Source organism: Macrotis lagotis, chromosome X, assembly GCF_037893015.1.
Source record: "Macrotis lagotis isolate mMagLag1 chromosome X, bilby.v1.9.chrom.fasta, whole genome shotgun sequence".
Taxonomy (NCBI): domain Eukaryota; kingdom Metazoa; phylum Chordata; class Mammalia; order Peramelemorphia; family Peramelidae; genus Macrotis; species Macrotis lagotis.
In genome coordinates, this window is record NC_133666.1 from 301,931,863 (window position 1) to 301,958,045 (window position 26,183).

The following is a 26,183-nucleotide window of genomic DNA, read 5'->3' on the forward strand; positions in this document are numbered from 1 at the left end:
AATGACAGATTTGACTGAATGACTGTGGGACACCAACTCAACTGTTTTAGAGGATTCAGTCAAACAAAAAAAAGTAAACAATTGGATTGGTTGTTTATCTGACTTTTCCCACTGTAGGAATCAAATTGATAGTAAATCTAGGCAAAGCTAAGTGTTACTTCCCACTTCCCAGGAATCCTTATTTAAGAATCTCCTTTCTATTAACAAGAAGATCTATATTAAATGGGTTTCTCAGTAACAACTGAACTTCATTGTGTCATTGGCTATTTAAGGTTTATTAATTTATAGCCATATCTAGCATTATCAGGACTGATCCCTGTCTAAAAATCCAGTTTTATTGAAGGCAGTTTTCCCCAGGGAACTTGACTTTTTGCCAGGAGCCTGATGACACACTTTATTAGAATGATATTCTAGCTTATAATAGATATTTCAAGTGTTTATCATGGCAGCATAGGAGAAAAGAAGGAAAAAACTTACCTAAAACTCTTAACTAGCAGTTTTGTCTCTTGCAGATACTATAAATGATATCTATTTACCAAAGAGTTGAAAATAATTTATCTCTCCCATGTAAACAGGAGCTCATTGACTCTCTGAAATTCTTACTAGGAAGAGGAGAGATGTGATATTATTTGTAGTTGAATAGTTAAGGAATCTAAGGCAGAACAATATCAAAAATGTTTTGTTAAATCACACTAAATCACTAAGATTCACAAACAATATTTTTAAATTTTTACTTACTAAATTATATATAGATATGTGCAAATATGAGGCATACATCTTGGTCAAATCTTCATGAAAGTCCCATCTCTGATACATACTAGATGTGTGACCCTGGACAAGTCTCTTAACTAACCTCTTGGTGCTCTCGGTACTAATGTGCATACTAACATTGATAGAGGGCATTCCCTTATCTGGTATTACTCATACCAATGAAATCACAGTGCCAATCCCTGTTACCTTTGACCATGAGCAGATAGAAAGATGGATTAGATAGATAGATAGAGAGATAGATAGACAGACAGATAGATAGAGACATATATATAAATCATAACTAAGCAATTATATTATAATGTCACTACAAAGAAACAAGGTTGCAGAAATTTATAGTTTCTTATACAAATCATTGTCTTTGTAGCTTTTTGTATATTAAAAGGTTTGTGTTGCTTGATGATTGTGAAGATTATAATAAAAAAGGAAATTTAAAGTAAGGGCATAGAAAAAATTATAACTAGAATAAGTGGGTTAAAAGAATGAACTACTTAAGCCTCATTATTCTTTTTATTGCTTTCAATACCTTCTTCATTCCAGTAAAATACCAACTAGAAAGGTACTAAGATTTTTTTACCACAATTGTTATTTCCATATGGTATATTCTTTTACTTCTAATTAGAAGCCTTAAAAAAGTTGCAATTAGTAGACTATGTTTTAGGACTAATTAAGGCACAAAATTAAGAATTTTTTTCTAATTATAGTAGAAGGAATAATAGTTTTTTTCTCTTTGACTACTTCAAGTTTTCAACATGGCATGTAGTAACTGAGAAAAATTTTGTGATAATGGAGAACCCCGGTTCTGATCTGCTCTTTGGTGAAATGAATCATTTGAATCTCCACTAAGTCTACTATTGACATGTGTAAGGGGAGGTATGAAGGGAGAAAAAAAGACCCTCTTTTGAAATATACGTTTTCACTAATCATACAATTTTGGAAGAGTTATTTTGCACTATTCACTGGTTTATGCACAACAACAACTGATTGGAATGTAAGACTTGTGGATTAGTTTGTTGTAAAGATAAATCATTTAGTTTCTCTCCTGCGAGCACAATTTCTGGCTCTGCATTTTTTTTAAAAACACAATTTGATTCCTTTGCAGTAAATGTGCTTAGCTCTTGCCAACAAAAAGTGCCTATGCACATTATTCACTGAAATCAGTCCAAGTCTATTTTCTGCTTTGCAGTGAGCAATGAGGGCCTTGCTATTTTACAGTCAAGGTTCGGATGGAGAAAAAAAAAACACTTAACATTTGAAGAGTTATGCCTAATATCCTTTTTGCCTCGGGTCTTTCATTCCCTCTGGTCTGTTGTATAAAGAATATTATGATTCCCTGACCAGAAGAATAAGCATTAATTTTGAAGACTAGGGTTTGATTTCTAAAGTTCTGTACAATATCTCTATTGACCATAAAAATTGTAATCAGTCTCTTTCATATAACTTCATTTTCAGAGTACCAACTTTGCACATTTCCTTCAATTGCAATGCTTCCTTCTTCCATATGTTGCATCTTTTAAACTCTGACCCCTTGGGCAGTCACTTCTTAAGCTCTCTCAAATTATTGAAAAGGTATTTTTTTACTACTATAATGTATCATTCAACAACTTCTTTTAGATGACTACTATTGAAAAACCAAAAAGAACTGACCATAACTTAGAAACAATAAATATAAAATCAGAATACAATTATGATCCAAAGTTAGCTTTAAAGGACTTCACCAAAAATAGCATCATAGATGATAAAATTCTTTTTAAAAATCTATTTTAAATAAATATAATGATATTGGTTTTTTTAATATCAGTTAAATTTTCTGTGTTCACACTCCTATCTACCTTTCCCTCAAGAGTCATCCTATATTAAAAAAAAGAACTGGAAAGAGAAGGAAAGAGACATGAACCAAAAAACAAAACAATACATTCCCTACCAAATCTCATGATATTTGCAATATTCTATAACTATGTAGCCTTACCTCTGAAAAGAGAGGGAAATACAACTTTTCACATGTCCTTTTTGAGACAAACTTTTTTCTTAAACTTTTGCAACATTCTTTTTCAACTATTTTGTGGCTGTTATTTTTCCATTTGCATTGTAAAACTCATATTTGTGTTAATTTAACTTAAGATCAGATTTATTATTCAGGAATAAATGATTATGTTGCCATAATAATGAAAGTAATCCTTTGACTGCTGACAAACAGCCAAATTTTTTTTTTTGTTAGTTTTTGCAAGGCAGTGGGGATTAAGTGGCTTACCCAAGGCCACACAGCTAGGTAATTATTATGTGTCTGAGGCCGGATTTGAACTTAGGTACTCCTGACTCCAGGTCCCATGCTCTATCCACTGCGCCACCTAGCTGCCCCCTAAAGCAAAGTATCTTAAAGCTTTTCTTGCAATTTTGTTTTCCACCTCATGTTTGACTAATTTATATTATGGAAGTAAAGATCAGAATTGGCCTAATATTTTTGTGTATGTGCATTCATAGATATGCAAGTTTTCAAACATCCTGGCAATTTCTGAAATATATATTTAGAATATTGTATATATACTAAGTCATCCATTAGGGTAATTCTTTATTTTTCTTTCCTACTTTGGTGCAGGTAGTTTAGTTTAGGTCAATGGACTGTATTCAAGAAGAATAGGCAAAGTTATCTTCTGGCTCTACTAATGATTTGAGTAGTCAAATTTCAACCTCATACCTTCTCACATAGCACAGTTGTTACCCTAACACTTGTGATATAGCTTTATAACATTACACAGGAAGAATTAAAAGGGTTAATAAGTGAAACAACTGGAGAAGCACCATAAAACTAATTGGCAAAGAAATGAAAGGAAACTGAAGAAAAATCCAGAAGAACTGACTTCTAGTGCCAGTTTGGTAAATAACCAGCTCTGTGACTTTGGTCAAGACATCTAATCCCACTGTGACTGGACTTTATTTTTCTCATGCACTAAAAAAATCAATAGACAAAAGTAATGTATTCATGAATCTTTTAAGCCCTGTTACAGTTTGAAATTAGATGAATTTTTGTTGATTTTTAACTGGCACCAAATAGTAGTTCTTAATCAATAAGCATTTATTAAAGGTTTATCAAGCTCCATAACATGTACTCAGTACTGAGGATACAAATAAAAACAGTTCTTGCCCTCAAAGAACTCAAGATCTGATGGGTGAGATGATATGAATACAACTATGTATATACTATATAACTATATATTTATATCTATATTTATATAATACTGAACTGAGCCTTATGGGATAAATCATCATCAACATGATGATTTGTAATTCAATTGATTTGTTTCTTCTTTTACTGGATCAGATTGTGCTAGTCCCATCACTTTTTCATGATGAATAAAGTCAAATTGATTTTACTTTTTAATAAAAATGACACTGTACAAATATAATGTGCTAGGCTACATATCATCTATTACATTAGTTTTCCATAGTAACTCAAAATGAGCAATGCTAATTCATAAGTACTTTTGTCTCTACCATCCTTCTGGAAAATTGTAATCCTTATTAGCAGCACAAATTCTCACAGATAAACATATACAAGCATACTTCTGGAATCACTAGCTTCTTCTAAATCTCAACCTGTTTTATCTCCTCTATAAGACTTATATTGTCTCCTGATCAGTTGCTAGTACTTTCCCATTGCCTTCTAAAATTAATTGTTTTATTTATTCATTCATTCATTCGTTTGTTTGTTTATTTTTGCTCAAGTACTATTTTACATTGCTAGAACTTAAAAGGTTTTTGAACATAGGTATTGTTTTGGTTTTGGCTTGTATTTTCAAGACCTAGAACAGTGACTGAGCATAGTAGGTACCTAGTAGGTACTTGATAAAAATGTTATTTGAATGAATAAATAACTGAGTCAAAATAGTCACATACCGCTTAGGCAGTGGGCAGAATTATGAATCTGAATTATGAATCTGAATATGAATTATGAATAAGTGGTATGTCACTATTTTGACTCAGTTGATTGACAGAGGGTTAACAACTTGATGAAGGATTGGGAATTGAAGGGGCCACTGGAAGTATGTTAAAAAGTACTTGCTACAACAGTGATTGGAATTTAGTTTGGTTGGTCATGTCCCATAGGAAGCTGTATTATTTCTTCTACTTTGTAGTGATAAAAAGTAGGGGAAAAAATAAAACTAAACTAGGCAGAATAAAGAATCATCTAAAATGAGTACCCTTATTTCAGATTCAGATTAGCTCAAAATTTGTTACTTTCTATCTATTTTCTTTTTTCTTTTTTATTTTTTCTAATTGATATTTTGTTTTTCCAAGTACATTAATTAAAGTTTTTTCAACATTCATCCACGTGCATATGCATCTTTTTAAATTACATAATTTTCCTGTACCCTTCCTTTTCCTTCCCCCCCACAGAGGTGAAGAGTTTAGCGAACATTGTTCGTACACATTTGTGTTTAACATGTTTACAGATTAGTCATTTTCTGTATGCGGACTAAGAGAAAAGAAATAAAACCATGAAATAGGAAAGAAAAACATAAGAGATTAAAGAATTTTTTCCTTATATATTTTTATGTATATACTTGTCTATTTTGTTAGCATGTAAATACCCATTATATGGGTATCCCTAGCACCTAACACAGTATCTGGAATAATATAAGTACTTAATTAATACTTTGTAAATGATTATTGATTGAGAACTCTTTCATTTCTCTTCAGTTTTCATAAAAAAACTTTTAGAAGAAATACAATTTTTATTCCATACAATATGCAGGAAGATTGATATTTGTAAATTTAGATATGGAAGGGACATTAGACTAAAAAATCCTCATATTTTACGTAAAAACAAACAAGAAAACAAATTGGAGTGTAAAGAAGATGTGTCTCTACTCTAATAATGCCATTAGAACTGGATCTTGAATGTTCAGTGGGTCCTAACAAGGGATAACCTCCTAAGACCAGCTTATTACCTGAAGAATGGCCATTATTCCAATTTTAAGGGTTAAAATAACCCATGGAACAGATTAAAAATATCAAATTGTTAACTTCTGAAGTTACAGTGACAACAAATAGAAATTGAGTAGAGGGAGGTAAGAATTTCACAGTTCTTTAATAATTTAAAACATTAAGTGAACAATAAGTATTCATTGTCAGATTGGTGTCCAATAACTAATGAGTTCACCTATTCCTGGTCAAAAAATTAGCCAAATCTACATTTACAATCTCAGGATAATTGAAACCAGAGGACACCAAGTAGTTTAAACCAATAGTTAATGAATCCTTGAATTTTGGAATAGAATCAGAAATAAATCCAAATCTCTGTCATTTATAAACTTTAATACCTTGGAGTTACCATTAAATCTATATCAGCTTTAGTTTCTTTTCATTAAGATAGGAAAACTAAATGAGTTTTGAGTTAATTTTAAGTATTTAAGTATTAATTTTAAGTATTCATTGAATTGAATGACTGATGAATTTACACAGTTGACCAAAGCATTCTGTAAATCAAAGGATTAAAAATAATATTTAGAGGAAAAAACATTTTCAAGGATGTCAGGATATTACATTAATTTTCCTCATCCTGATAAGGTAAACACAAATAGCTATGAAATACTAAAATTTTAATTCATTCATGATTAGCAGTTTGTTTCCAAATTGAAATTATCTTGAGTCTACTCTTGGTGATGCAGGACACATAAAAATTACCAGATATCTGGAGATGGATGGAGACATCATCCTTCTATTATAAAAAGAAAATTGATTGTTTTCAGGAAATTATCAGAGAGAGTGGACTGGAAAGGTAATAATAGATTTATTTCCACTGCAGGGTACATTGGTCTACTCTCCTAGATTTCCTAATTAATTTGAGGTTGTAGTCAATGATGTTGCTTTGAACATAAGTACAGTCTGGCAGACCATCAGAGACATAATGAGGTAGATCTTTTTTTCTCACCATAGTATAGTAGGAAGCATAATGAATTATGAATCAGAAGACATTCCAATTTTTATCCTATTTTTATTATAGATGCTACTAGGGAAAATCCTGTTTTTTTTTCCACCCTAAATTTCTTAATTTGTAAATTGAGGAAATGAATTAAATGATCTCTAAAATTTATTCTCACACTGAAATTGAATGACTAAAATTTTCCTCAACTTGCTAAGGACTTCCTTCAAATGTTTAAGTGATCTGGTTCACTTCTTTTTTTAAGTTTTTGCAAGGCAATGGGGTTAAGTGGCTTGCCTAAGGCCACACAGCTAGGTAATTATTAGGTGTATGAGGCCAGATTTGAACTCAGGTACTCCTGACCTCAGGGCCAGTGTTCTATCCAATGCACCACCTAACCACCCTGGTTCACTCTTAAGGTAAAAAAGAATCATATTCTTTACTAAACAAAAATTATCCTGGTATGGTAGTGTTAACTCACATCTTTAGACCAAAACAATGGTTTTGTCTACCTAGTGCTCAAGTTATTTTATTCATTTATGTCAATTGCTCTTGATTCTGCTTACATGCATTGATTTTTCTGATTTTAAACTTTTTGTGTGTCATTAAGATATCTTTTCTATGCATGGAAAAATTTAGGGGTGATTCACTTAATTATACAATTTATATTTAATGTATTGAGTTTACAATACACCAGGGGAGTTATAAAGGTTCATGAGTCCATAGGGGAAGAAACCTATTTCTGAGTAGTCTCAAGTTAGATTTATTCTTCAAGAAGACTGCACAGTTGTTAGGATTCATATTGAATGAGATTCATGACAGAAATCAGGGAGCAAATATAATAGAGTTTGGCACGACACCTTCACTGTTTTTGAAACAACGAGCTTTTCAGTGTACCAGAATGTACTGAAATGATTAATTGATTGCATAGAAAAGCATAAAGTTTACTCTCAGAAAATCCTGAATCCTAGGTCTATATTTTGTTGCAGAGAATTGTTTCTAGAAGCTTATTTACAAAAAACACAAAATTCTGAACTTATTAAGTAAGCAGAAAACAATTATTTAAATAAGGACATTGGAATGTTTAAATTATATTTATTATTATTATATTAAATATATTTGAATAACATTACATGAATGAAATAATATTAGTGAATTATTTATTAAGTACCTCCTATGTACTAGGTCTGTGTTATCTATTGAGGTAGATACAAAATAAACATAAGATATGGTATCCTTATGAAGAATGTCCACAGTCTAAGGGGGGAATATGAATATAAGGTCAATATATACCCCCCAAAATGAAATAATTGTCATCTGTTGACTCAACGGACCCATCAACATAGAGGACTGTATAATTATGCCTTAAATTGGATGGTAGAAAACTGAAATATTAGTGAATTTCAGGCAGAAAGTGATCAAATCACCAGTATCATTTTTAACCTCATTTGCAAAATATTTAAGTTCAATTAGTCACAAATGTAGAGTTGCAATGAATCTTACAGATTTTCTTTTAGGTTTTTGCAAGGCAATTGGGTTAAGTGGCTTGCCCTAGGCCACACATCTAGGTAATTTTAAGTGTTTGAGGCCAGATTTGAACTCAAGTACTCCTAACTCCAGGGCTGGTGCTTTGTCCGCTGCGCCACCTAGCCACCCCCAATCTTAGAGATTATTTAGTTAAACCTCCTCATTTTGCTGAGGATGAATCTCATTTGATTTTTACTAGTCTATGAAACTGAGTCCATAGTCATTATTATCCTCATTTGATAGCTAAGATAATTGCATTAGCTAGAAATTATATGACTTGCTCATAGTCAGCCTTGTTGATGTCAAGTCATTCTTTAGTCAGACATTTTCCCATTTGGGGTTTTCTTGGCAAACATTTTTGAAGTGTTTTGCCATTTCCTTCTCCAGCTTATTTTATACTTGAGGAAAGTGAGGCAAAAAGGGCTTGGTGATTCACTCAGGGTCACCCAGTTATAAGTGTCTGTGGTCAGATTTAAACTGAGGAAGGAGAGAGTACCTGACTCAAGCACTCTATTGCCTGTGCCTTCCAGTTAGTCTAGTACATATTAAAGGCAGGATTTAAACCAAAATAATATAACAATGACACAATAACTTTTAAGGTTGTGAGAATTAGGATCAATTGAATCATAACTATTCAGCTTGACTATACATTTGTTTCCAATGGGTTGTGGGATTGGAGGGAAAGAAAAAGAGATTTCTGTTAATTAACCAAAAAGAAGTGGTGATGTACTACAAATGTGAACAGTTGCATGCCCTCTCAGATGAGGTCACCACATTATTAGTTTTACTTTATTGTAAGAGACCTCTCTTATCATAAATTACCTCTTCAGTAATGTACAAACAAGGCACCAATAAAACTTTTTTAAAAAATCAAAGTGCAGCACATTTTCTATGTTGCCTTCTAATGCAAGAATGTTTATGAAGGGGCTCTAAATCCAGGTATTATAGGCTCTCATTTGATAAATGAATAAATCAAGGTTCATTTAAAAATCTTGCCCAGGACCACATAGGTTTTTAAGAGAACTCAGTTCTCTTCTGATTCCAACTTCTGCATTATTCTTTGTACTGAATTTTCTAGTTCAAATCCTATATAAAATATGATAACTATCTCTAAGATGCATCAAAATTATTATGCACTTGATTTTTTGATGCATATTTAGCTAGCATTTACCATTTGATCTACTAACTTTGGAGCACATTGGTTTCTTTATTTCATGGGATTATATGACTCAAATACTAATCATCTAGTTGCCTAATGTCTGGTGATGAGACTTCCTAAATTTAGCTAGATGTGTGTGAACTGTGACAAGCAATGATTTCTATTTTTACAATGCATCAAAATCTTATGACCTCAATATCAATTTATATAAAACAAGTGACTATCAAAAAATGGTATGTTCCATAGTTTTTCAATATATAAAATACTATGAGGTTTAAATCAATGCTAATATCATTAGTAATTCCAATTATTATAAGGAATAATACAATAACTTTAATATTGTATATCAACAGGTTTGATTTGTCCCTAATAATTTTTACAACATTATAGGTTAATCCTTAGAAAATAGAAGACTAAAAAGAGATGTCCCAGATTTAAAGAGGGCTAAATGTACCTATTTCAAAAACAAAAGAAAGGTAGAAGTTTGTCACTATAAGCCAGAACATTTGACCTTGAAAATGATAAAAATTAAGAAAAGGATAATTATTGAGTATATAGAGAAGAGAACTATGATCCTCAAAAGTCAGGCTCTCCAAACTCTCCAGAGTCATCAAGAACAGTTATGTCAAAATAACCTTATTTATTTTTCTAGATAAAACTACTAGACTGGTCTGGTAAAGAAATGAGTGGTATGGCTATAGTTTACCTTGATTTTATCAAAGTGTTGGATGAAGTCTCATGTTATTCTTCTGGACTAAATGGAAAGATGTGGGCTTAATGATGTTTAGTAGATTCAAAATAAAATTTGTGATTTTTACTGGTTCTAGATAATAATTAATAAAACATGAATATAAAATATATATATAGATATGCTATTTATCACCTGATATCTTAATGTATACCATTGTCAAATTCTTGGTAATCTTAAAAATTATTGTCTGTTCTGTACTCTGAGAAAAATATTTTAAATATCAATCTTTTAAACTTGTGTCTCATTAATACCTTTTATTTTTAAATCTCAGTTGTTTTTCATGTATCCTTCTTTAGATTCAATATTCTCTTATGGAAAAAAGAACAACTAAATTAATATATGTAAAATAAAGATAATTTGACAATATAACATACAAATAAATATTAAAACTTTTAAGAATGATTTTTATTATCCATTATATTTTTCATAGAATCAATATTTTCTCTATATCTTCTTTGGAGTTCTTAAATTTTATATATACTTTAAAATTTTATTTTCCAAATTAGTTTGTTTAATATTTCTTAAAAGCTTATTCTGTATAATGTATTTCATTTTATGTCTTATGATAATGAAAGAAAAGATGGTTTGCTTTTTTTTTAATTTTTCATTTAAGTCAATGGGATTAAGTGACTTGCCCAAGATCACACAGCTAGGTAATTATTAAGTGCCTGAGGCCAGTTTTCAACTCAGGTCCTCCTGACTCCAGGGCTGATGCTCTATCCACTGCTATTTGTTTTTGTTTAAAAAAAACAAAAGGTGGCAATAATGACTACCTATAACTTGGCTACCAGTATTAGTATTTATATTCTGTATTTTTATACATTCTCTGAAATTTCAATTTGCTCGATAATTTTATTGCTTTTTAAACTATGGATAAATAATTATTCAATGATATATTTACAAAGGGAAAAAAGTTTTTAACAATTATTTTGAAGCAGGGGAAGGGAGAGAAACATTATAATCTCTTTTGTTTCCTTTTTCTGTATCAGAGAACAATACTATATTCTAGGGGCAGCTAGGTGGCACAGTGGATAAAGCACCAGCCCTGGAGTCAGGAGTACCTGGGTTCAAATCTGGTCTCAGACACTCAATAATTACCTAGTTGTGTGGCCTTGGCAAGCCACTTAACCCCATTTGCCTTGCAAAAACCTAAAAAAAAATACTATATTCTAGACAAATATTGCACCACCCCCCATATTGTTAGAAGCCTTTTCTGAATTGGCCTTGTACTTATGAACTCTTAGCGAGGAATGTATGTAACAATGCTCCACTCTTCAATTAATATGTCCTATGCCAAATAAGCACTCTGTCAAAGTAGTTCATCCTTTTCTATTGTACCTTATGTTAACAAAGATTCTGACTCTCAGATAAACTGGTGCCTCCAAGTTAGGATACCATAAATTCCATGAGGCTAAAATACCTTAAACTAACAAAGGCTAAAATTGGCACTCCAAGTTAAGGTCCTATAAATTCCTTAAGGCTCCTCTTTAAGGCTCTAATCCCGATATTCTCTCCAAACATGCACAGGGCCAATAACTTATGTCCATCATTAAGTCACTTCTTAGTCCCTAACCCCTAACCCCTCTCCAAGCCTTCAAACATAGACAGCATGCTAGGCTCCCTTTAAAAGCTATGCTCTTCCTCTCTGCCATGCCCAGAGAATATGTAGCTGTCCCCCTTTCTAAACTTAAACTTTACTCTGATTCTTCAACTATCTTCACATTCTTTATTTTATTGCTTCCTCAAAAACTCTTTGAATTTACTTATAACATTTATGCAATAACCTATGAATTATAATTTTGGCCTTTCTTACACTCTTGGGTCAGAGAGTCATATGATTTCTTCACTTAAAACCAAATCCTGCAGTGGTCTTTGCCAGCCCCCTCTCCAAAAAATGTTGATCTCCTAAGTACCTGTCATCAATCCAGATAAGATAAACAAAAAATTCTACAATCTTGGTACTGAAAAAAGAATGGTTTCTTAACCCATTAATGCCTCCTGGGGCTGTGTGCTCACAAAAACCCAATTAAAAGCTTGACTAATTAAAATGAGTGGACATTGTGGACATTGTCCTTCACTTAAATTTTAAAGTAAATTTAGTGGCTCCTATCACCAAATCTTGGAATAGGTGAGAGGTTAAATTATTGTATAGTAAATGCTTAGGATATTCATGAGCAAATGTTACCTATATAAAATAGAACATCAAATATGAAGGGTTCCATTTGTGCCAATCAGGCTAAACAACTAATACTGTCGATTGAAATATCCACAAAAATGTAGACAAAGTTTTTTCTTTAGGGGGGGCGGGTAGAGGATTTATTGCTAGGGCTGAATAATGTACACAGTCCATTTATTTATCTATTTCATTTTCCATTCGAAGAAGCAAATTCTATCAGTTCAAAAGAAGGCTCCTTCCTTCTTCAAAAATCTAGAATTGTTTCAGATGTGGTCAAGAAGGGGAAAAAAGCAAAACAAACAAACACCAAATAAGAATATCTAGGTAAAGAGACAAAAAGGAAGATTTTGGAAGTTCAATGGAACATTTATTTTTCTTCTATCAATTAAATGAACCTTTCTTATTCACTTCAGTAGTGGTTTTCATCAAATATAATACATTTACCCAAATTGCCTTGAAAATTCTTACCCCTCCAAAATCAGTGTTGACCCTCTGGACACAGTATGAAAAGAGTTATAAGTACAACATGACTTTGTTAATAACTCAGCCTAGGGCTATTTTTAAAGAGTATGTGGATAAATTCAAAAAGCAATCTCCTTCCATTGGCAGGGTGGGCATGAAGTCGAGTAAATACAAGAAATACAAGAAATTGCTTCTGTTACTGTGTGTCTGTCTTTGTGTGTGTGTGTGTGTGGGGGGGGGAGTCTTTACTCCATGGAGGGCCTTTTTTCTCTAATTCTTACTACCTTCCAGGTTCAACTGTGATCTTGGTTAACAAATAAACACACATTTTTCATTCTCTCCACTTGGCAGTCTCCTAACATTCTAATCAGGAAATTAATAATCATTAGACTTCAGAAAACTGAATTTTCCTATTGTGTTTAAATTTTTGGCAGGGTGTTTGAGAGTTGGCTTTGGATCCAAGAAAACTGCCTGTAAAACAAACTATCTACTTGACTCTGGCCAAATTCCTTAATCTTTCAATGTGCTAGGCAACTTTTAAGTGTAGAACTTGAGGAAGAGGAGGTTCCATATCTAAAAGTTACTTATTTTTTATACTATGTCTAATGACTTCCAGGAAGTAGTGCATTTATTTTGCGTTTAAAAAATCTGGTTAACTGGAAGCACCTAATAAACTTATTTTACTTGCTGTTCTAGCTCTCTCTGACATCTCTCCTCCCTCAACCCATGAACAAGTAAAACATGAGAAAACATGAGGTTTAGAAAAAACAATGGATTTGGGCAGTCAAAGCCTTACTCTGCCACTTACTGTGTATGGAAGTTTGTAAATGTAAGGTAGCATTTTCTTTTTATATATAAAATGGGGGAGGAAGAGAAGATTAAATGGACTTTAGAAAACCCTTCAAATTCTGACTACTATGTTTCTAAATATAGAAATTATTGAGAACATGAACTTCCTCGGTCATTAAAATTAAAACCCAACAAATTATAACTTTGATGTGTAGTACACAATAATAAACTATAATACAGTATTATACAATGAGGGTTGATATTTAAAATAATACTATACATTTTATGTACAGTTAATGATATATCTCAGGTGATCAATATAATAATCATGGGTGGTATATGGGGATAGGAGATAGGGAATAGATCTGTGATTTAATTGATTTGAGGAACTCTCAGAAATATCCCTTTAGCAATTGATGTCAGCACCTTCTCTAGAACAGACCAGATAGATAGCTAGATAGATAGCTAGACAGATATAGATATAGATATAAAGTTTTGAGAGTTGTTTATAGCAGTGAGAATTTAAATAACAGGGTCACTCAGCTGGTGTATGATTAATGTGAAACTTCAGCCCAATTCTTTCTATCTCTTTTTCACAGATTTTATATCTATCTATCTATCTATCTATTCATCTATATATAAATGAATATACATGCACAACATATACATAGAAGATATGCATACATGCATATATGTGTATATTATATAGCATGCATATGTAACATATGTATGTGTAATGTCTAAATGTAGTAACAAAAATCATTCTAAATAACATTTTCTGATTCCAGGATACCTTTGAAACATAAGTATTTTGCTTTCTTGGACAACATTTAATAATTCAGTGTCTTAGTTTTTAATATCAGAATAAGTATTGAAACCTTCTCTTCTTCCCGGTTATAAGGTTAGCTTTCTATAATAAAGTTATTGATGACACTTTTTTCAAGTATATTACTGAGATTAATTTGACAGGTGTTATACTTCTGTTTTATAAATGAGAATAATGAGATGTACAGAAAAAAACTCCTCTACCCCCAAATTATATGAGATAAAGGAACTAGGTTTTTGGCCTTTTGACCTTGAGGCTCTTTCTGAACCATCAAAGAAAGATTTAACTATGTTGACCATCCCATTCTCCCTAAGGCAAGAAATAAACCACTCTGAAGTTTCCAAAAATCTTTTTTTTATGAGTTAAAACAAAGTTCTCCTTTTAATGATAATAAAATAGATTAGTTTCTAAAAATCATTTTTATGAGTTGAAACAAAGTTTTCCTTTGAATGATAATAAAATAGAGCATTCAGTTTACCAGTCTATTCCATTACCTGTTGATTTTAAAGATTTGAGGTGATGACAATTATTAAAATGATGACAATATTATAACTAACATTTATGCAATTTTTTCAGATAGCTCCATAATCTTAAAACATATTCCTTGCACTTCCTCAAACAATATTCCATTAAGGTTTGGAAGGTAACCATAGAAAGTTAATGAATACAAACTTTTTATTGTACAGATGATGATCTGAAACCTATTCACCAAAGCCTATAACAAAAGCAAATGACCAAGTAGCATAATAGAAAACAGGGGATACAGACTAGATCTGTGATTTCATTAATATAGAGAACTCTGAGGTTGAGTAAACTTTCTCCAACACCTCGTTTACAACTTTAAGTCTTAGAGAGTTTCCCAGAGCACTGAAAAATGAAATGATTTGCTAAATATCTTTGCTTAGTTACTAGAAACCACTTCTGAATCTTCCAGTCTAGTCCTTTGTCAGAGAGTTTCTCTTTGGAGAATTTATATTTATATGACCGTTGTTTGCCAGGCTTTCAGTTATAACTGACTCTTCATTATTCCATTTGGAATTTTCTTGGCAAAGTTACTGGAGTGGTTTGTCATTCTATTCTCCAGCTTATTTTACATATGAGGAAATTGAGGCAAACAAGTGAGGTGATTTGTCCAGGGTCATATAGCACATTAATGTCTGAGGTCAGATTAGAACTCAGGAAATTGATTCTTGCTGACTTCAGGATTGGTACTCCATCTACTGTGCCACTTGGCTGCCCATTATATGAGTTCACCCTTCAATTATTATTGGATGAGGTTAATGTGAAGAAAAGAAAGCAAGAATTGAGTATTCATGAAGAGAAGTAATGGTTTCTTTCCCAAGTTTAAACATTTCAAAAGAGGCAATGAATGCTTATTGTAATTCTTAAAAAAATTCAGTGGTTAGTTGTGTGACCCTGCTTTTCTAAGACTCACCAAGAACAAAAACATAAACAACAATAACAAAAAAATCCCTTCAACAATGTATCTATTAATCATTTCCTTAAGCATTGTCAAAATTAAAGAACATTAGTTTTCTCCACCTCCATGTTAATGTACATCAGTAATAGTGAAAGATTCCCATTCATTCTCATTAAGATGTGTGATAGTCTTAAATGGACTGATTAGAGCTGAAAGACCATAAACCTTTATAAAGTTCTCATCATATTTATTTGATTCACTTGAATTGGCAGTGACTATGTCTAGACATTCATGCATTATCACCATTCTTCTACTACTCTAATGACTTTATGAAGATATTTGATGATAAATTTTCCATCATTTTGCATTAGGGCTTGAACGTTCCCACAAGATGTTTGTCAGGTAACCTTTGGTCAGAAACCTATGTAAAATAACCCATTTTTTTCCTCTATTAAATTTTATAGTCTATAGTAATTTTCTGCCCTTTTTATATTTTATAGCTAATTCAGGTGGTGTCAGATTGTAAACCCATTGGACAAGAACTAAATTTAGATCTATCTAATGCCTTCTATGTTATGGCAAGGTTAAGTGTTCAAAAAGGGGCATGATTTCAATGTACCTTTCATTAAATACTCAGGTTCAGAGTGATGTAATATATTATGCCCTTTCTCCCCCCCAAATCAATATGTATAATAATATTATCAACTTAGAGGCATATTTAGAAAAGATAAATAATTTTACCTATATCATATTAGTTAATATTCAAAGCTAAGTAAATTCAATTAGCATTTATTAAGTGCCCATATATCAGGTTATTTTGTATTTTTGTATTCTTTGTATTTTTTATTATGTATCTCTAGTACTAATGTGTCTTTACACTAGGGATGACTATGATAGGAAAATATTTTAATAAATGTTGATAAATCCCCCAAGAAGACCATTAATAAGAAAGCCCCCATATATACTAACATATTTATAGTAGCCCATTTGTAAATAGAAAAGAATTGAAAACCAAGTAGATGACCATCAATTAGGAAATGGCTAAACAGAGAGAGGTACATGAATATAATTGGATTATTACTGTAATGTAATAATGTATTTTTTTTACTACAAGATAATAAACAATGAATATCATGACTACAAAGACAGAAGGGAAGATGTATTTGAACTAATCAAAAGTGAAGCAAGCCGAACTAAGAAAACAGATAATTACAATGTGAATAGTAAAGATAACCACTTGACCTATAAAATCAAGTGTTGTAAAATTTTAAAGAATAAGAATGATTCTTAAAAAGAGATATTGAAAAATATTTTCACCTCATCCCTTTGAAGAAGTAGGGTACTCACAGGTATCAAACACTGAATGCAATTTGAGACATTTTCATATATATTGATAAATTTATTGCATTAATTTTTTTCTCCTTTAAATCTTTCTAATAAAGAATGACTCTCTTGAACAGAAGAGAGTAAAATAGAGTGGAAAAATTAGACAATATAAAACAAAATATATCAATAAAATATCTTTTTAAATATTGCTAATTATGGTTCCCTTTAAAAAAGATATAGTAGATTCCTAGATATATATGAAATAAAGGACATGTGCTCTAAGTTCTCAGTTGTAATTAGATAAGATTGTACTGATTTTTAAATATCTATATGCCAATATATAATGATAAGTGGTGGTTAGAATCAGGAAGACATCTGTAGGAGTTAAAAATCCAACCTCAGATATTTACTAGTTGTTTGACTGGACAAGACACTTACCCTGTTTGCCTCACTTCTTCATCTGTAAAATAAGCTGGAGAAAAAAAATAGCCAACTACTTCAACATTTTCGTACAGAAAACTTCAAATGAGGCCATGAAGAATCTGACATGACTGAAAATAGCTGAACCCCCCCTCCATATACACATATGCATAATACAAACATACAAATTTATGTACATTTATACCCATATACATACACAGACACACATATATCTGTATATATGCATGAATAAGCATTTGAAGATAGTCACCTTTCATATTTGCAAACAACTGCAATAAAAAATATACTTTAGAAGTTAAGAATTGTTTTAAGAACAAATCAGTTAAATAGTAGTAATAGTATCAGCTAATATATTAGCAGTGTCTGGTAGACTGGTTGAGAAAGTGAGCAGTTGTTCACTACCAGAAGAAAGCAGAATACCAAATTAAGAAAAAGGAATCTGAATTTTAAAAATAACAGTATCTTCACTGGGAATATGGGAACAAGAGATATATCACTGCATATATGTGTGTGTGGAAAGAAGAGATTTCTATTTCTAGTTCAGAAGTTTTCACTTCTTTTTAAAAAAATACTTATTTAAGGCAATGGGGTTAAGTGACTTGCCCAAGGTCACACAGCTAGGTAATTATTAAGTGTCTGAGGACTGATTTGAATTCAGGTCCTCCTGACTCCAGGGCTGGCTTTATCCACTGAGCCACCTAGCTCCCATGGGCTATTCAGTTGAATCAAGTCTATAGTGCTTTTTCATGATAACAATGGGTATATATTGTACTTTACATTTATAAACCCTACAAATAATCTCATTTGGTTCCCAACAACTCAGTTTGATAAAAGGTATTAATAGCATCACTAGAATTATCACTGCTTTATTAGTGAGACAACCAAGACTCCCAAAGTTAAAGTAAGGGCAGATCAAGGACTCCCTGAAGGCCTTCTATCTCCTCAATCATACATTTGACATTACCTTTAAATAAAACTGTGTGGGCCTGAATAGTACTTGAGTGAATCTAATCATCTTTAGAAAAGGAAGTGTTCTATTGGATTGGTTAAAATGACAAAAAAGGAAAATGATCAACTCTGGAGGGTATGTGGGAAAACTGGGACTTCAATGCACTATTGGTGGAGTTGTTAACTGATCCAACCAGTCTGGAGAGCAATTTGAAACTATGCCAAAAGAGCTATAAAACTGTGCATACCTTTTGATCCAATGATACTACTATTAAGTCTGTATCCAAAAGAGATTATAAAAAGGGGGGAAAACTCACATGTACAAAATTATTTATAGTATCTCTTTTTGTAGTGGCAGAGAACTGGAAATTGAAGGGATATCTATCAGTTGGAGAATGGCTGAACAAATTATGGCATATGAATGTGATGGAGTACTATTGTTCTGAGTGGACTTCAGAAAAGCCTGGAAAGATTTGCATGAACTGATGCTGAGGGAAGTGAACAGAGAAAAATATCGTATGATGATCAACTATAATGGACTAATCCTCCTGTCATCTATTCAATGATTAAGGATAATTTTAAAAGACATGTAATGGAAAATGCCATTCACATCCAGAGGAAAAATTCTGGAGTCTGATGAGATGAAAGCATACTATTTTCACTTTAAAAAAATTTGTTTTTTATGTTTTCCCCACCTTTCTCATTTTTTCCCTTTAGTTCTGATTCTTCTTTCAAAACATGACTAATATGGACATAAAATGATTATCAATGTTATTAATTGCTAAAAAGGGGAGTGGGAAAGGAAAGGAGATAGGTAGAAAAATGTGGAACTGAAAAGCACAAAAAAATTAACATTGAAAACATAATTGAAAAAATAAAATAAAAAAACATTCAAAAGAAATGATAAAAGAAAAGGAGGTGGTTAACTCCTTCAATATGGTTAACTAAATTGCTCAACTGATTTGATTTCACATGTGATAGTTGATTACTAAATCAAAGTTACCATCTAATTTCATTCTTTGGATTTAAATATGGCGAGTTATAAATTCTTCCCATCTGACCCCCATCCCTATATACATTTTAGGAGTTTGGGAAGCAAAGACCTCTAAGATTGGCTGTCACCAAATCAGGCTCCTAGTCTTGATCTTTTTACACCTTTTCTAGTTCTTTTAAGATAAATTCTGTGCATGACCAAAAAAAAGATGCTTTGGGCCCAATATTTGTATATGCTTGCCAGAGTTAATCTCTAAGACATAAACTTCTCTCATTTATAGACTTCAGACCAGAATCCTAAGCAGTTTCCTTGTGATAAAGAACACCATTATCAAAGAATACAGTGAAACAATACAACTAATTTTCCTTCATGACTTCATTCTGATTTCAAGCGTGTCTCTCAGAGCTAGTAAGCCAGTCACTCATTGCCAAAGCAATCTATCTCCCTCTCTATCGTGCATAGCATCAAGATGAACTGTCAGAGACAGTGTGTACTGAATAATGGATAAACGAAAGTCTCCTGACACAGTTTTGACAGGCACAAAATATGAGTTTTGTGATTGCCATTAAATTCAAACACCGGGACTGACTGAAAGAATATCACTTCTGAACTGAGAATTCTGTAACGCAGGAAATTTCTAGTTAGTCCTTTACTTTGCTTATTAATGTGTGGAATGGGCATGAAGAGAACAGATTAATTTAAATTTCCATCAGTTTTTGAGGGCCAGACTTCTATCATTGCACCTGTAATTTTAGCTACTTGGATATAATCCAAAAGTAATACCAATGTTTTACCTGGCTTCTAAGGGTCCTAATAAGTAAAATCTACTTTGTCCAAAAGATATTATCCTTACTCAACTCTCCTTTAGTCAGGAAACAAACAGACACAGATAACAACATTGTATTCAGTTTACAACTTTGTTGAACATGAGCTTGAACTGATTAGATTATTTTCCTTATTAAGCTGATGCTATATTATTTCTTTCTTTTCTTTTGCAATAACTCAGTGTTGTGGAACAGTGAAATGTTAATTTGACCACACATACCCACTCAGTCTATGTACAACTAATTTAAAATTAATTTAGGAGAAAAAAGTTGAATTATTTAATCCACTTTTTCAAAAGTCAAATTTAATTCAGTGAAATATTTTTTAGATATTTTTGGAGAGAAAAGTTTACAAAGAGAAGCAACTAGTTTGATGGAAATTTTTGCCTGTTGACTGTCACATATCTGTCTTCAAACACAAAATGAATTGGCAGGAACAAAAGAGTCAGTTCAGGAATAAAAATATGAATCTGAGAAACAGGGTGGGTCATGGCCTGAATCATCTCAAATTCACTGTGATATCTTAGGATCAGATAAAGAAATTAGGAAATTTAATCTAAAGAGCTGATTTAGGGGAAATCATCTGGGGGGGGTTCAAGTGTGAGAAGGATTAGATTTATTTTGCCTGAACCTTCAGTGAATAAAACAAAACTAATAGGTAAGAGATTTCCACAGAGGAAGATTTTGGCTCAACAAAAGGAAAAATACTCCCCCCCCCCCCTTAGATATATACAAAAACTGAATGAATGCACTCCACTTGGGAGTAGTGAGTTTCCTGTTATTGGAAGTCCTCAAATGGACTGTTAAGTAAATTCTAGATGACCATTTGACAAGGAATTCTTTCAGATGATTCATTTTTATAGTTTGTATATGAACAATAGAAAATCCAGGAAGTCTCTCCCAACTTTAAACTTCTATGAATTATTATTGATGACTTACAGACTGAAAATGACCTAAAAATACTACTGAAAAAGAAGGTACTCCAGTAAAAGGAGGTTGATTAAATAAGGAATAAAGAGATAGTTATCTTGTACATTGTAGTGATATTCATAGATCAAGAAACCCCAAGGAAATCAACCAGCATGTTGGGCAGAGCAGCTGTGAATGATTTACAGAACATAAATAAAAGTCACATAAGATGAGAAGGCAAAATGAGTGGTATTCCACACAGACAGAAGAGTCTACTATTGAGATCATATATCCATTCAAATACTTAAAAATAAATGCAAAAGAAACAATTACCCTTGTCACATGGACTTTATACAACAAACAAAAAAAGAATATGAAAATTTTTTTCTTGCAATGTAGGGAGAAAAAGTCAATTGTCAGAAAATCTTGATTCCAAAAGACCATTATTGAAATAAAATCAGTTCAAAGCATTTTTCCTTAACAAAGACTAAAGTTTTAAGACACTTACCTAACTTTTCTATGGAATAGTATCGTTGCTTGCTGTCCACACGTACTGTCTCTGCATAAGGACTTCCCACACCATATCCAATGATGTACCCTCGGACAACAATGTTTGGGTTAAGTGGAGGAGTCCAACTCATTACAATGCTGGTGGTCAGGGGTCTGACATGAAGAGAGCTTGGTTGGTCAGGAACCTGGGATTCTAGAATTCAAACAAAAGAAATATTAGTATTATTTGTATCCCTTTTCATTACCTACATACTTGATTTTTATCTTTTCTCCATATATCCTATACGCCCAGGCATTCAGATGGTTATCTCTGGTCATGATATGAATCACACTTTGAGGGAGTGACATACAACTTGTTTGGTAAGTTTGGCTTTGCCATGGTTTGATTTCTGTAGCAGCAACAAAATTGACTTAGATCCACAAATATATTAATAAACATCACCATCCAATATGAAATTTGCCTTCACATTGCTCATATTTTTCTTTCCAGACATCATTAGCAAAGGAAGTATTTGGAATGAACTGATGACAGCCCATTGTAGATACTGAAATGGGTAGTGAAAGACATAAAATTTTCCTACACCAAATCTAGTTTACTTTAACTTAGAACAAGAATAAATAAGGAAGACTATTTTTTAAAGGATCTATCAGCAGAAACATTTCATATGAGTGGGCTGTCTTTATTAGTGCCACATCTGATTAATAGCCTGAATTGTCTGAAAAAACTGCCTTCATTGCTAAAGTTGCCCAAATTTTCTTTCTTTCATATCTCTAACCAAAATAAAAAAAATTATACTTGTAATCTGTCAGATAAAAAAATGAAACATAAGTAAAAGTGATTTTAGATCATTTGTGTGATGCCAAGTGATGAGACACCATTGCCAATATCCTCTGTTTTTTCCCTTCCCTTACTCCCACCATTTCAACATGATTAATGTTTAATAAACAAAAATGATTTTAGTGATAGATGGAAATATCTTTCAATGAAATTGTTAATGAAAGTATTATATCAATTGCTTCTTTCCAGAAACCGCATACATAATCTCATGTCTTTTGAACAATAGAAAAAAAAAGTTATTCCCTTCTTTCCCTAAAGAAATTTGGGAAATAATACACAAAGACATTTTAGGGGGAAAAAAGTGACTCAAAACATGGCTATAAATGCCAGTGGAAGACACACATTCTTTGTGAAGTATTCCCACCACAAACCTTGGGGGAAAGCAATAAAAAAGATGAAAAGGAAGGATTAATACTTTTCAATCCTACTTTCACAGAAGGAACCCCAGTGTCCTTGGTAGTTAATGGACTCTGCAGTGAATTCTGTTGAGTACATTTTAAGCTTTTGGAGGAATAATTGAAATCGCAAGAGACTATTCCTTGTGCTATACTTAGGAAATAAACTAATTGTTTCGCATTCACAATTTTCCTTTAAACAATGCAAAAGAACAATTATTTAAATGACAATATTCAATGTCTTTCTGAACAGAAGGAAAAGTGTTTAAAGGCCTTTGTTTCCTGAAAAACAATAACCTATCTTCCTGCCCTTCTGCAAAACCATCTCATTCTAATAGTGCTCAGGCAATTTAAATTAGCACATTTGAATAACATCCATTAGTACCTTATGAATAGCAAAGGTAGTCAGCCTATGCAATAGATCTTTCCATAGTTAGAGCATAGTAACAATTCCAGTACCTCAAAAAGTCTCATTTGAGCTTCATAATGAAATCCCTATGAAGCAAACATAGAAAATATCACTAGCTAGAAAATATCACTAGCCTGATTTTCAAGTTGAGAAAATTGAAGTGCAGAAAGGATAATTGAATTTTCTATGCTCAAATAGCTAATTAGAAACAGCTGAGATTCAAAAATCACATAACACAAACCCTAATACTAGATTTATTCCATTATACAATGCTGCCTCTGGAAATTTTACTCAGATCAAGAATAAGCTTCTGGAAGGCAAATACAGCTTCAATTTTGTCTTTTATCCCCAGCACCTAGAACAGTACTTGAAATTCAGTAGCTCAATAAAAGAATAGACTGTTTGGCTGAATATTCCTAGAAACTTAGGCTAGTAGAATCTCAATGCATAATTAGGCTAATCTCCCATCTCATATAGGAATCCTTCAGGTAGAATTTCCATCAGGTAATGATAAAATCTTTTAGTGAACATTCTCAAAATTAGAGAACTGTTACCTGCTTCATATCAATGCACATATGTTGTTTTCAAATACCTCTTATATATTTTTACAAACACAAATATCAAAATGGTAAGTATTTAACCCACAATTTCCATTTTGCTCTACTGTCCCAAGTTGTTTTGGTTGGTCCTTCATTCTCCAAAAGGACTACATCACAAGTGTAATATCTTGAATTGCTATCATGAAAGGTTACCATTCCTTCTGCTTCAGAAATGTATGGGCTTCATCAATTTCTGCTTCAGATTCCACTGAGAGGCTGTAGTGTAACCTGGATCTGGCATCAGCCCCTGTCTTCAGAAGTTCCCCTCTTTGTGGCTGTATTATAATAGTGAGATCTATAACCACTCGCAACTGCAGAAACACTTTGGATTTGAGAAATAGAGGCAAGTTGAAAGGCATATCCTCCTGCATCTGTTCAACAAAGGAGGCATGGAGCAGAAGGTCCATTGTTGGTCAATGTGTTTTCTTTTGTCCTGCTAGATAGAGACCACCAACTGCAAGGTGTTACTGGACAGGGATATATTCAGAGACCAACCTCTGATTAGCAATTTAGAGTTCTGACAGAGGAAGGATTTCTGACCCTGTACTCAAATGCCAAAAGCCTGGTCAGTGTGAAGCATCCCATGGTTCCTCACCTTCAGATTCTTGCCTTACCTCCTGGCCATTTGGAGTTGTGAATTTAAAAACCAATGAGAAGGTGATGCCTGTGGAGATGATGAAATTTCACTGCGGCAAGGACTTGTCCCTGCACATTCTCTACTATCTTCTGGGGAAATTGTCTTCTGATCTTGAAACACTGAAGAATAACAGTTGCTCTTTAATCAAGAGGATCAGAAGTGCTTGATGATCAACTGCAGAATTGGCTATCTTCTATCAGGTGATCTGTATTCTAGATTGGTGGGTTCCATGCTCTTCAAGCAATGAAGGAAGCATAAGTCTTCTACATGCTCTAGACTTTTTGTGATTGGCATAGAAGACAGCCCAGATTTGTTGGTTGCTTGAAAGATGGCAGTTCATATTGGGAGAGAGCACTCTGAGGAGAGTATTCAGGCTCTGTACAAAATCACCTTCAGCCTGGATTGCTCAAGCATCTGTGTTATGTGTCTGGTCTCCTAGTATATCTGGAAAAACACAAACAGGGTGGTTGTCTTTGTCTGAGAAGACTCCGATCAGCTCACTCCGGAATATATCTATTTTCATTAAACACCATCCGCTAAGGATGTCCAGGAGGAGAGTAAGAGACTCCTGAAGGAGTTCTGAAAGAGACCTCTTTCATGTCCTGCATGTGGACTGCACCACAGTCACACATGGCTTACAGCTATGGGCTCCATTTGTGAACCACAGATTTATCTCCTATTAATTGTCCTTGTCACTGGAACTCTGGATCCCAAAAGAATGGCATTGAGAAATATGTTCTGACAGAGGCATTTTAGGAATTCTCAGGTAGCCAAAAGAAATCTTCAGTGATGGTCTTGCCTCCATCAAGAAGTCTAGTTTATTCTTTTCCAGGAGCATATTTCAGTATCTGGTCTCTGACTCCTTACTGGAGAATGTTGCTCAAGGGTCCCACTGAACACTCCAAAGTCAAAGGAAGGCTACTATTACCAGCAGATAATTTTAAAAGCACTACTCAGGACACACAAACTAGCTCACCAAATACTGGATGCTCAAGCGTATGAAGTTCACTGATGCTTTCGCCCACACCCTGGCCCATTACAAGGCAAGACCTCCAAGGAGTAATCTGATTCCTTTCTTTTTGGGGGTCCAACACTCTTTGATTCTTTATGAATTAGCCCAATAAGTTTTCAGTCAAATGCAAAAAACTAAAAAAGGAATATTCTTATAAAGTACACAAGATAATAGATCTGCTCAAATTTTCTTAATCTAAACTGCTCATGCAAAGTAAGTGTCCTATAAACCTTACATATTTTAATAAAAACAATGATTATATTAGATCCTTAGCAGTGGAAAACAATACATAAAACAGAGAACTGAGATTTTTAATGAAGTACAATTTTCTACTAGAATTCCGTACTGCATTATCTACAGTAGGCATTCTATACTTAGATTAGCCAATATATTTTCTGCAACTCACCCCATGTAGTTTTGTGGTAAGGAGTTTTGCATAGAAATTGGAAGGAACAAAAATGCACTAAGGAAAATCTGCTTCTTCTTTAATTTGTAGGAGTGAAGTGACCAGAAGAGTATTTTCTTTTAGTTCTTTCTAAG

General features: G+C 32.8%; 1 protein-coding gene and 1 pseudogene across 1 annotated transcript in view; one reads left to right on the top strand and one right to left on the bottom strand.

Moving 5' to 3' along the window:
- DCC (DCC netrin 1 receptor) overlaps positions 1–26,183 on the bottom strand; it is a 1,459,593-nt gene that overhangs the window by 178,198 nt on the left and 1,255,212 nt on the right. The window contains exon 15 of the mRNA XM_074202006.1: positions 21,752–21,946. Within this exon, the coding sequence (XP_074058107.1) occupies positions 21,752–21,946 (195 nt within the window). The remainder of the gene's footprint in view (positions 1–21,751; positions 21,947–26,183) is intronic.
- On the top strand, positions 24,171–25,602 carry LOC141503455 (asparagine synthetase [glutamine-hydrolyzing] pseudogene; annotated as a pseudogene).